Source organism: Anolis sagrei, chromosome X (assembly GCF_037176765.1).
Source record: "Anolis sagrei isolate rAnoSag1 chromosome X, rAnoSag1.mat, whole genome shotgun sequence".
Lineage (NCBI taxonomy): Eukaryota > Metazoa > Chordata > Lepidosauria > Squamata > Dactyloidae > Anolis > Anolis sagrei.
Genome location: NC_090034.1, coordinates 23,923,615 through 23,936,033, shown reverse-complemented (window position 1 = coordinate 23,936,033; position 12,419 = coordinate 23,923,615). Strand labels below are relative to the sequence as shown.

The following is a 12,419-nucleotide window of genomic DNA, read 5'->3' as shown; positions in this document are numbered from 1 at the left end:
TCAACTCCTTTTCCTCTTCCAAACGCTTCCAATAATTAGAAACGACTACCTTTTTAAAAAATGGAACTCAGAACTATCAAAATTCATATGGAGAAACAAAAAGGCAAGAATAAGCTTAAAATTTTTAACTGACGACAAAAAAAGAGGCAGCCTTGGCCTACCAGACATTAAAGCATATTATGAAGCCTGCAATTTAGTGGGGATAAAAGAATGGGCAACTTTAAAAAATTCTAAGCTGTTAACTCTGGAAGGACACGATCTCAGAACAGGATGGCACGGCTATCTGTAGTACAGTAAAAGAAAAATGGGAAAAAAAACTTTAGCAACCACTATATAAGAGCCTCTCTAATAAAAACATGGGAAAGTATAAATTAAGATTTTATAGAAAAACACCTTTGTGGATTTCCCCTGTTGAGGCAAGACATAAAAAAGAATTAGCGAACGGAAATTGGATAACTTACCAACAAATTCTAAAAAAAAACAGAGGAAAAACAATTAACTTTAAAATCTTTTGAGGAGATTAAACAACTAAACGAAAAATTAACCTGGTTGCAATATTTCCAAATCCATAAAGGATATAAAGAAGATGAAAAGGTCAGCTTTTGCCAAGAGCCAGACTTTTGGGAAACTTTCATGCAAAAGGAAAAAATATAATCAGAATATTATACCAACAACTTCTGCTTTGGAAAACGGAAGAAGAACAGATTAAAGACTGCCAAATTAAATGGGCTAGGGACATAGGTCACAACATTTTAATGAAACAGTGGGAAAAAAAATCTGGAATACCAAATTGAAATACACAGTAGCTGCGGACATTCGAGAGAATTGGTATAAAATGCTGTACAGATGGTATTACACCCCAGTAAAACTGGCCAAATTTAATAAAGGTATATCAAATCTTTGTTGGAAATGTGAAAGGGAAATAGGGACCTTTTATCATCAATGGTGGACCTGCAAACACATTAAAAAATTCTGGAAGGAAATCCACCTAGCAACAAAAAAAAAATTCCTTGGCTACCAGAGACTTATCTCCTTAGTATCTCAAATACAAAATTAGACGAAAACCAGGACAAGGTACTCTTTCTTCTAAGCACCGCAGCCAGATTAGTAATAGCAAAGGTCTGGAACCAAAATAAAATACCAGGTATCGAAGATTGGATCCGAAAGGTTTTTGATTTAATCCAGATGGACAGCTTATTACAAAAACTGAATAATACACAAAAGAAGACAATTTGGACGGATTCAAGGAGTTTATTGCAAATAAAAACTCTGTATTAAGGGTAGATCTGTCTAACATTTGAAAATAAAATACTCAGAAGAAGCCGAGCTGGCAAAAATTGATGGAAAGTATTACAATAGACTGAAAGGAAATACCCTCAGAAGACATTTGGGAAGTACTTCACGTGGTTCTTTCTTTTCTTTTCTTTTCTTTGACTACTTTTTGACTACTTTTCTACTTCTCTACTTTCCTACTATCCTGAAGACTTTTATGGTTTCCCCCACTTTTTCTGTATATAATATAAAAGCACAATAAAAATTATATTAAAAAAAAGAAAGAAATATTTGGGATCCCAAAACTGTGTGTGCTTTATGTCAAACAGCAGCAGCCATTTAAAAAACTGTTTTATTAGTTTTATACATGTTTATTTATGCAGTGCTTTTGAAACATTTTTTTAAATCAACTAAACAAAATTAAAGGCACCGGAATTGAGTTATTGCTGGTGCCTAGTGGCAAGACTCGGACTGACTATGGAGTAAAAATGTTTATGTGCCATAGATACCGATGTGGGCAAGTGAAACCTCTAAAATATTGAAAAACATCTTTCTGAATCCAGATTTATTATAATCAATTCTCTGTGAAAGATACTGAATGACTACTTTCCAAGGGCTGCTGCTTTCTTAAATTAGAGAAACAAGCTTCTTAAGATCTTCAAACTGGAGTGCCTTCATTCCTGGCATTTTCGAAGTACTCCTTTGAGAAGGAACGTGGTCGCATCAGATCAATCATGGGCTCTTCTGTACATGGTTTGCCTTCCTTTTGCCTCTGGGCAAGAACCATGGCCCGTAGCAGTGGTGGGTAGAGGACATATCGGACGGTCTCCTCCTCCACGGGTGTGAATTTCTTAAAGGCCTCCTCCTCATGCTTCGGAACCATGCGCCAGTCATGATACATAACCTTGCCAATTTCTCTGACTTCCTCCATCACCTTGCCTAAGAAGATATTGGCAAAGAGAAAGGGAATAGATATAAATGGCACACATTCACTGCATTCGCACAATAAAACACAAGGTGCTGATTATTGAAATCTGGCCTGTTCATCAAAACAGAATAAGTTGAGAATAATAGCAGGTAGGCATACTGAAGTTTATGGCATAGCAAAAATGAATAGGCAAACTGATGAGTTTCAGATGGAACTACAGTTTCCATGTTAATAGTAGTAAAGGTAAAGGTTTTCCCCTGACATTAAGTCCAGTCGTGTCCAACTCTGGGGGTTGGTGCTCACCTCCATTTCTAAGCCAAAGAGCCGGCATTGTCCATAGACACTTCCTGGGTCATGTGGCTGGCATGACTGCATGGAGCGCCGTTACCTTCCTGCCAGAGCGGTATGTTTTCGAACTGCTAGGTTGGCAGAAGCTGGGGCTGACAGCAGGAACTTACACCGCTCCCCAAATTTGAACTTGTGACCTTTCGGTCAACAACTTCAGCAGCTCAGTGCTTTAACCCACTGCGCCACCGGGAGATCCTAATACTTAATAAATGAACGTTAATATATGAAAAAAAATGGTATGTTTGGTTTATTTATTTTATTTATTTAAAACATTTATATTCTGCCCTTCTCACCCCGAAGGGGACTCAGGATGGAGCACAGCATATATACAGCAAACATTCAATGCTGGGACATGAATTCATTATATGCATACATAAACATTAAAAACATTTTTCTCAATATTAAAATACACTTTATGAAATCGTCTTGATCATCTGGTTAATAACACTATGTAACAAAATTTGAAAAAAAAATCTGTTCCTGGTTTGAAAGTGTTATTTCCTGTTTAATTGTGCGGTCCTTACTTTGAAATTAGTTGTTCTACTCCAGAAACTTTTTTTTGTGACTGCTACAAACTGTTGAATTGGTTGAGACTCAATGATAAATATTCATTGAAAAACAATAGCCAAATGTGCTACAGCAGGATGTTCCGCTCACAAAAACAAAGTTTTGGCAGTTTAATAAACTTTTCCCATGTTTTTACGACAGAACCAGTTAAGTAATGAAATGGATAACCTAGGGACAAAAATTGTGGTTTGTAGTGTAATACAAACTGGTGGGACCGATGGGAATTGCAGTCCCAAAAAATCTGAAGGCACCTTGTTGCTGACCATAGTCAGAGACACTCTTAAGATCCTGCTGCAAATACACAAGCAATCTCTACCACACAATAAATCTTACATTAATTCCTCTCTTAACAGGCAGTCTTTCCTTACCTCTAAATGTCAAATAGCCCCAGGCTTTCCCGTGATCCAGATTCTGTAACAGAGTATGTAAGAACAATGACATTTAGTGCAAAAGGAAGAGGCAAGGGGAAGAACAAATATCTCCCTGGTTTCCAGGAAGGTCACTGTCATGATGTAGCTATAGGTGGGCAACAAATAATGACTTTCTGAATATATTTCAGATTTCAATATTATAGGCAAAAATACAAAGTATGATTTGGCATAGGATCTGTGCTGCATTAGAACGGTAAAGACAAATATAACTTAAGTTAAAAAAACATGAAATATGAAATAACAAAAAAAAAAAACAAGGTGTAAACATGAAACTGGGAATTTGCTATTGCAACACATCTCTATGTATTTTATGAAGGAATGCAGGAAAGTGTGAGTGTGCAAATATAACCTTGTTTAACTTTGCAGAGTATTCTGTGATCCTGTGTATGCTTACTTGAGAGGAAGGCTCAATAATGTATGTATTTTTTGTGTGGCATTGAATTGTTGCCTACTGTAAGCCGCTCTGAGTCCCCTTTGAGGTGAGAAGGGTAGGGTATAAATATAGTAAATAAAATTTAAAAACGGTGGGATAACTGTTGAGTAAACATGGCAAAAGCATGAATATTACTGTACTATGAAAAACATGAATATTACTGTACTGCCCTGTTTGGTACAAGTCTCTCCACACAAAGCAGGTGAATATAGCACCAAAAGAAACATGCAGAATTATCACAGGATGTCTCAAACGTATACCTTTTGATAGACACTACAACTAGCTGGCATTGTCCCGTACCCCCCCCCCCCCCCGATATCTGATGGAAAGTTGCTGCCAATTGCAAGAGAAATAAGGTTGAACACTGTGAAAGCCATCCACTGCATGGCTATCAACCTCCTCCCAGTAGATTCAAATCAAGCAAAAGCTTCATGAGGACCACCACTCCTCTTAATTACTTATTTCACATCTACTACTTCGTGATACAGTTAATGGTAAATGGAAGCAGAATGTGTAAACAAGAGCAAAATGAGACGATTCTACAGTTATTGTCACTCTTAGCCCATCCTCTACAAAACAAAATATTATATGCAAAGCAGGGGAATTTGCATCCAAACAAATTACATGCAGTCCCTGGATTATGAACAATATAGATACTGTAGATTTGTTCTAGGGCTAAATTGTGTTAGATGGGGTTACACTCCCCCTGAAGACGCAGGTTCGCAGCTTGGAAGTGATCCTGGACTCATTGCTGAGCCTGGAACCCCAGGTCTCGGCGATGGCCGGGAGAGCTTTTGCACAATTAAAACTTGTGCGCCAGTTGCGCCCGTACCTTGGGAAGTCAGATCTGGCCACAGTGGTCCATGCTCTTGTTACATCCCAAATAGATTACTGCAACACACTCTATGTGGGGTTGCCTTTGAAGACTGTTCGGAAACTTCAATTAGTCCAGCGGGCGGCAGCCAGATTACTCACCGGAGCATCATACAGGGAGCATACCACCCCTCTGTTATGTCAGCTCCACTGGCTGCTGATCCAGTTCCGAGCACAATTCAAAGTGCTGGTTCTGACCTACAAAACCCTATACAGTTCCGGCCCAGCGTATCTGTCCGAACGCATCTCCTTCTACATGCCGCCTCGGAGTTTAAGATCTTCTGGGGAGGCCCTGATCTCGGCCCAACCTCTATCACAAGTGAGATTGGTGGGGACGAGGAGCAGGACCTTCTCGGTGGTGGCCCCTCGCCTGTGGAATTCACTTCCCGGGGAAATTAGGTCATCAACATCCCTCCTCTCTTTTAGAAGGAAACTAAAAACATGGATATTGGACCAGGCCTTTGGGTAATCTGGCAGAGAGACAAAGGACAATGACGACTAGAATTGATAGGATTTGACAATGTGGATTGAATTTACGGATTCTGAGCTGGCGAACGTTGAGCATTAGATTGATTTTATTGATTGTGATATAGAATTGATAGTTTTAATTGTTTTATAATTGCTGTTGATATATGTTTTTATCTTATTGAATTGTGCCTTTTGTAAGCTGCCCTGAGAAGGGCGGGGTAGAAATGCGCGAAATAAATAAATAAATAAATTTGTTCTAGGGCTAAATTGGTATATAATTGGTTTTGGATAGCATAGAGAAAGGTTAACACCCCTGTGCTGTTTGTTTGGCTGTCTATTCAGAAGATTTCACCTCACTTTCTGTTCCTGTGATCATTGGATTTTGCCAATTTTGGGTTGTTGTGGAAACAAAGATAGCTGATAAAGCTTCAGTGGAGACATCTTTTCCCCATGATAACTCTTACGGGAGTAAATTTTCATTCCTTTTGTCTCATCCTTGTTTGTAACTAAGAGTCATTTGTAAGTTGGTTTGCAACTTGAGGACTGCCTGTATAATAGCGTAATTGGATAAATGCCAAACAGGCTTTGCAGGACTCTTAAAACCTCTAGAACAGGGCTTCTTAAACTGTGGGCCTTAAACAAATGGGGTCTCCTGAGTTCAATGTTGGGGGTCTCAAATTGGCAATGGTAAAAGGTTTCTGGATGCCACCTAGTGGCTATGAAAGGCATTTGCATGAAATCCATGATGCAGTGTTTACAGGGGACTCTGCAGAAGATGCTTCAGCTGCCCTTCATAGAAAGGAAAATAAGCCTGTTTAGCAAGACTTGCAAATGCTGATTCACTTCTTGTAAATATTTGATCCTTATATGTAGTTTATATGCTTATATACTCTGGGTCACATAAAACTTTCCCAGACTGAAAGAGTTCAAGAGCAGAAAAGTTTCAGAAGCCCTGCTCTAGAACATTCCCACCCCTCTATTCCTGGAACAATTCCAACTTTTCCAGCTTTTAGCTGTTTATTTTATTTATTTATTTACAGCATTTTTACCCCTCAACCCCCAGAGGGGAGGGGGGCTCAGAGCGGCTAACAAAGGCAGCAATTTGATGCCGCAATCAAAAACACAGTATAAAACCATAAATACATACAGAGTTAAAACAATAGCAATTAATTATAAACAATTATCATAACAGTCATTGAGTCCATGAGCAGGAACCATGGCTTATAGAATGTGGAAGAGCCCACAAGGATCATTAAGTCCCCCCTGCTGCCAGGCAGGAACACTCAATCAAAGCACGACAGACAGAAGGCCACACAGCCCAGGTCTGAAAGCCGCCCACCCTACATTGGACCTCTATTTAAAAGTCTCCAAATCAGAAAAGTCCACCACCCTCTGAGGCAGTCATGTAAGACCCAATCCCCATGTCTTCGTATGACCTTGCCAAGAAAGCACCCACCTCAGCTGTATAATCCACCTTGACTTTGGTAATGATCCAATAGCAAGGCTCATCGAACCTCCACAGCCAGGATTTGCGTGTGACCATGCGGCCAATGCCAAAGCAATGCAGACGGCTCAGCAAGGTAAACAGTCGCTCCTCGTTCCTTGCATCTTCCCAGGCCAGAACAGGCAGCCTTTTGCCCGTCAAAGGGCGGATCATGGTCTCGTAGTCCAGGGCAAAGCGCTGGGAGTCCCGGGGCCGGTTCTTCAGGGCCCGGTACTCGCGGATCCTCTTGGCCATGGCCGCAATAGGGCGGTAGACCTTGTTCCGGCGACCCATGGCTGCCTGGGAAATAATTGCAGGAAGCCACAGTGGTCAGTGTTGGGAGAATAGGGTCAAACAAAGCCCACCTCTACCACCAACTAGCCCAGGGACAGGCAAACTTCATCCCTCCAGGTGTTTTGGACTGCAACTCTCACAATTCCTAAAAGCCAGTAGGAATGCCTGATTTAGCCTAACCCACCTCACAAAGTTATTGCAAAATAACATTACCTTAAGCTACAGGAAATAAAAATGAGAACAATAGTATCCAAGTGGGAAAACATGTTATACTATTGCAGAAAACACTGGCCGTTCACTAATGAATGGGAACAATGAAGGACGAAGGCTACTACTTTCTTAAAGATCTGTATGATATAAATGGTTAACTGCTTCCTATAAGTAGGATAATAGAAACAGTGGGGGAAAAACTGGATAAAAACATTAGGCCTATATAATAAACTTAAACATGGAAAATATGGGGAATGTACAGGCAAAGAAAGTAAGCTGCAGAGTATACTCATAAAAGGAGAAAAATTAGAGAAAGGATTAGCGGGCACAACATATAAATTGATGATAAAAGAGGATGAAAACATTGTAAGAACACTACTAAAGAAATGGCAGAAAGAGGGGGAAATGTGAAAAGAAGAATAATGTGTTGTTGAAGGTTTTCATGGCCGGAATCACTCTATAGCCATGTTCAAGACGAATTGTCTTCTGACGTTTCGCCCACATCTATGACAGGCATCCTCAGAGGTTGGGAGGTCTTCTGGAAACTAGGTATGTGAGGTTTATATATCTGTGGAATGTCCAAGGTGGAAGAAAGAACTCTTGTCTGCGTAAGGCAACTGTTAATGTTACAAATGGCCACCTTGATTAGCATTTAATGGCCTTGCAGCTTCAAAGCCATTCAAAGAACACAGAAAGAGGGCCAATTGCAACACATACACTTGCTCCCATCCTGGACATTCCAATATTTCCACTTTGCAGAAATTGCTTTTCTGAGTTACAGCTCCCAGTATCTCTTTCATGTGATTTTTCTGGCTGTGTTCTGGGGAAGATGGGAGCTATATTAAACTTACCTTCAACAAACCACATTCCAGGGCCTGTAAAAGGAAGGTCCAATTGATATATTGGTTCAAAGACCGGAAAACCAAGGGAGGCCTGTGAATTTCTGATGACCCCCTTCCTTTTTAAAATAAATTAAATAAAAACAACCTCATAGTACCTATCCTGGATTGTGTCTTCCTGCCTGGAAGAAGAGGGTTGGACTGGATTGCCTTTGGGGGTCTCTTCCAATGCTATTTGTAATTCTAAGAGGCTGGACAGCCATCTGTCAGGAGGGCTTGGATTGTGCCTTCCTGCTTGGAAGAAAAGGTTGGACTGGAGGGCCCTTGCAATGCTGAAATTCTATGAAACTGAATGGTCATCTGTTGGACTTGGATTCCATTCCATTTTCCGCAAGGAATTAAAAACTTGGTTGGTCCATTGTGCTTTTGACTAGGCGGTTCACTTGAGAAGTATCCCAACCTTATCTAAGTTCCGGGCATTTCAGCTGACCCCTTTCCTGTACTTAAGACACTTTAATAGCCAAGGGCACTGCCCTGGCAACCCAGCCCTCTGACTATTTCACTTTCCCTCAGCTCTCCCAAGGAATCATTACACATACTCTGAGCCTGAACCCAGTTTCAAATTGGTATTGTTTTTATGATGTTAATTGATTTTAATGTTTTTATTATTTGTTGTTATTGATTGTTTTTACTGTGTCTGTTTTATTTGTAATCCTTGGGCTTGTCCCTTTGTAAGCCACCCCAAATCCCTTCGGGGAAATGGAGGTGGGGTATAAAAATAAAGTTATTACTGTATTATTATTATTATTATTATTATTATTATATAATTGTGCCTTCCTGCCTAGAAGAAGAGTGATGGACTGGATGGTCTTTGGGGGCCCCTTCCAATGCAACATATAATTCTATGAGGCTGGATGGCCATCTGTTGGGAAGGCTTGGATTGTGTCTCCCTGCCTGGAAAAAGAGAGTTTGATTTGGAGGGCCCTTGCAATGCTGCAATTATATGAGGCTGGATGGCCATCTGTCAAGAATGCTTGGATTGTGCCTTCCTGTCTGGAAGAAGGGGGATGGACTGGATGGGGTATTCCAGCTTTATGATCTTTGAAAGCCTGGCTGGCCATCTGTCAAGAGGGCTTGGATGGTGCCTTTAATGGTAGAAGAGGGTTGGACTGGATGGCCTTTAGGGGCCTCTTCCAATGCTGTATATAATTCTATGAAGCTGGGTGGCCTTCTGTTGGGAGGGGTCGGATGGTGTCTTCCTTAATGGCAGAAGGGGGTTGGACTGGATGGCCTTTGGGGGGCCTCCTCCAATGCTCTAATTCAGTGGGGAGAATAGCTCCCTAAATAGTAGGCTTTCAGCAGCTTGACCCCCCCCCCTCTCCCTTGCCTTTCTTGAGTCTCAACCCTCCGCCTTCCGCTCACCTTTTCCGTAGGAAACCTCAAGCCTTTGGCGGGACTCCCTGCTTGATTGAACACGGACGCTTTTTCAGTCCGACCCACTGAAACCGTCCGGCTAGCAAGAACTTCCGCTTCCGGTCGGAAAGTAACATGCGGCAGGGAAAGCTTCCTGCTTGCAAGAGGAGCCTCGTCTCTCATGTAATGGCTAGGTTGATCAATGCTTGGCCGCCCTGGGATTTGTAGTATGGTGAGGCATGCGCATTCTCTGGCAGAGAAGGCTCAAGACTAGGCCTGGGCCAACTTGGGCCCTCCAGGTGTTTTGGACTGCAACTCCCACGGAATTGTGGGAGTTGCAGTCCAAAACACCTGGAGGGCCCAAGTTGGCCCAGGCCTGTTCTAGCACCATCCAAGCAATTTCTGTTGCCAGGAAGACCAGCAAACATCAGGGCAGTTTTTTCATGTTTATGTACATCGCTATTTCGATCAGCTCCATGTTGCAACAGCAGTTTGCACATATCAATTTCCCTCTTGTGAGGAGTCATGCTATGCTTCTCCAAACAATTCACACGAATATTCTTATTGCCCAGTAGTCTTGCAGCTTCTTCAATGTGCCTCTTCCCAATGACTTCCAACAGCTCTTTCTCCTCCTTGCACAAGTTCCCTTTCTTTGCGGGAGTCATGGCTGCCTCTCTGCCCTTCTCCCAATAATACCATAATACCCAAAATGGACCTTTCCCCTTCTGCTGCTGTTTTCTCCACAAAATATCCAGTTAAAAACTAATTCTCGGAGGCTTTCATGGCCGGAATCACTGGGTTGTTGTAGGTTTTTTGGGCTATATGGCCATGTTCTAGAGGCATTCTTTCCTAAGGAATGCCTCTAGAACATGGCCATATAGCCCAAAAAAATCTACAACAACCTAAGAATTCTCCCTTAAAAATCAAATTCCCCCCTGTGGAATGTGTGCCCCGCGTTGGAAACCAAGGTCCTAGACCGGTCGGTTCCCAACCTGCGATCCATGAACCAAACATGGTGTACAAGAAACAGAAAAGTGGTCAATGAGGTTCTTTCCCAGAAAACCTGAGGCGGTGCAGCATGACTGTTAAGGAAGTGGCCCCACAGGTATAGTCCACCCCCAAAAAGACACCCTTCTCCTTCATCCCAGCACTTGGGCTTAGAGTGTTCCTCTCCCCGGCCCAGCCAAATGGAGGCAAGAGCACCCACATGCTCCCTTCCATTGCTTCTTCACAAGGAGCCAGTGATGATAGAGCTATCCCTGGCCCCCCATCTTCACTTCCTGAGGGCTTCGATTGCCACCTCCTCCTTGCAATCCACTCTATGAACAGGGCTTCCTTCCTTGCCACAAGAGCAGGTAAGGAATTAAAGATACAACCCCTCCTCCCTTTTGCCCAATTTTCCTTCCTTCCTTCCCTGTTCTGGAGGCTGCAGCTGCCAGAGCCCCGTTTGCAGTCTCCTCCTTGCAACCCAACCCCTTGACATCTGGACTTGCAAGGAAGGATCTGACATCGGGCAAAGGGAGGGGGCAAGAACGAAAGTGGATGGATCCTTCCTTCCTTGTCTGAGCTTGAAACGGCTGATGCCAGAGCCCCATTTGCAGGTCCAAGTGGCAGGGGGCTGAGTTACAAGGAGATTGCAAATGGGGCTCTGGCAGTAGTCTCAAGTGCAGGTAAAGAAAGGTGCAGCACTGAGCAAAGGGAAGCAGCAATGGTGACATTGAATCCTTCATTCCTCACCTGCTTTTGAGGAAAGCAAGGAAGCCCTGTTCACAGGCTGGATTGCAAAGGGAGGAGGCAGTCAAATCCTGCCATTCAGTGAAGGCGGGGGCCTAGGGAAGTTCCATCACTAGCTTCTCGTGAGGAAGCAAGGGAAAGGAAGGAAGCACGTGGGTGCACTTTGGCAGCGCCAGTGGAAAAGCTCCTGGGAGCCCATTCTCCCAGACTGGATCTTGAAGCCCAAGAACAGGAGCCTAATATTCGGGCTTCAAAAGCTAGTCTGGGAGTCTACTACAGTCTACTATTACTCAGTATCACGACATGCGCATGGCATTGAGCAACAGGATTCCCTACCTTGTGAAAGAAATGCAAACTCAAAAATCACATTAATTTTTTTCATTAAGTCTCATGGTGTTTTGTCTTTATATCACAAAATAAAAAATGTATATGTGAATGTTAATATGATTAAGACAGTCTAGTTATTTAAAAACTTTTAAAATTTATTTTTTCCAGGTGGTGGGGAGAGGGGTCCACGATGTATCCCATTTTTTTCTCAGTGGTCCACAGTATCTTCAAGGATGGGAACCACTTCTGTAGACAATAGAAGTAGAAGTGGATCTCTATCAGAGGATAAGGATGTAGTCATGGAGACCTGGGAGAGTGAGCTAGGAAACCAATGAAACAGGCATATAAAGATTTCAGATTGCCCCCAAATGCAGTAACCCTCTCAGACAACAAGAAAAAATGAGTTTTCTTCTCTCATAATATTCAAACTCACAAGGTTATTCCCTGAAACTGAGTGTGAACACAAACAGCACTATCAAAAGGAAGTACTGACTTAGCATAGTGCATGGTTAACTTACATAAAATTAGCTACCTTCAAGATGGGTGATTAGTATTGACTTTAAATATGAAATTAGGAAATCCATGAATGATAATAGTAGCAATGGTTACATTCATCCCAATTGCATCACAATGCTAATTGATCTCCTTTTGTCCTGGTAGGTCTTTGAGTAGTAGCTCTCTCCAGTTTTGCTGGCACTGTCTACAATACAGTTTTATTGCCTCTCTGGGCCCTTGCAGTATTGTTCAATCACAGTACTCATAATCCTTAAGCAGCACAACTAAAGAGTTAATGTAAATT

At 42.1% G+C, this 12,419-nt stretch overlaps 1 protein-coding gene across 1 annotated transcript; it reads right to left on the bottom strand.

The window, feature by feature from the left end:
- Positions 1 to 1,238: 1,238 nt before the first annotated feature.
- On the bottom strand, positions 1,239 to 9,769 carry MRPS34 (mitochondrial ribosomal protein S34). Its single transcript, XM_060786351.2, has 4 exons — positions 9,569 to 9,769; positions 6,777 to 7,103; positions 3,484 to 3,526; positions 1,239 to 2,211 (listed from the first exon to the last, which is right to left on the bottom strand). The coding sequence occupies exons 1-4, from the start codon at positions 9,740 to 9,742 to the stop codon at positions 1,931 to 1,933; spliced, it is 825 nt and encodes a 274-aa protein (XP_060642334.1). The 5' UTR covers positions 9,743 to 9,769; the 3' UTR covers positions 1,239 to 1,930.
- Between the last annotated feature and the right edge of the window lie 2,650 nt (positions 9,770 to 12,419).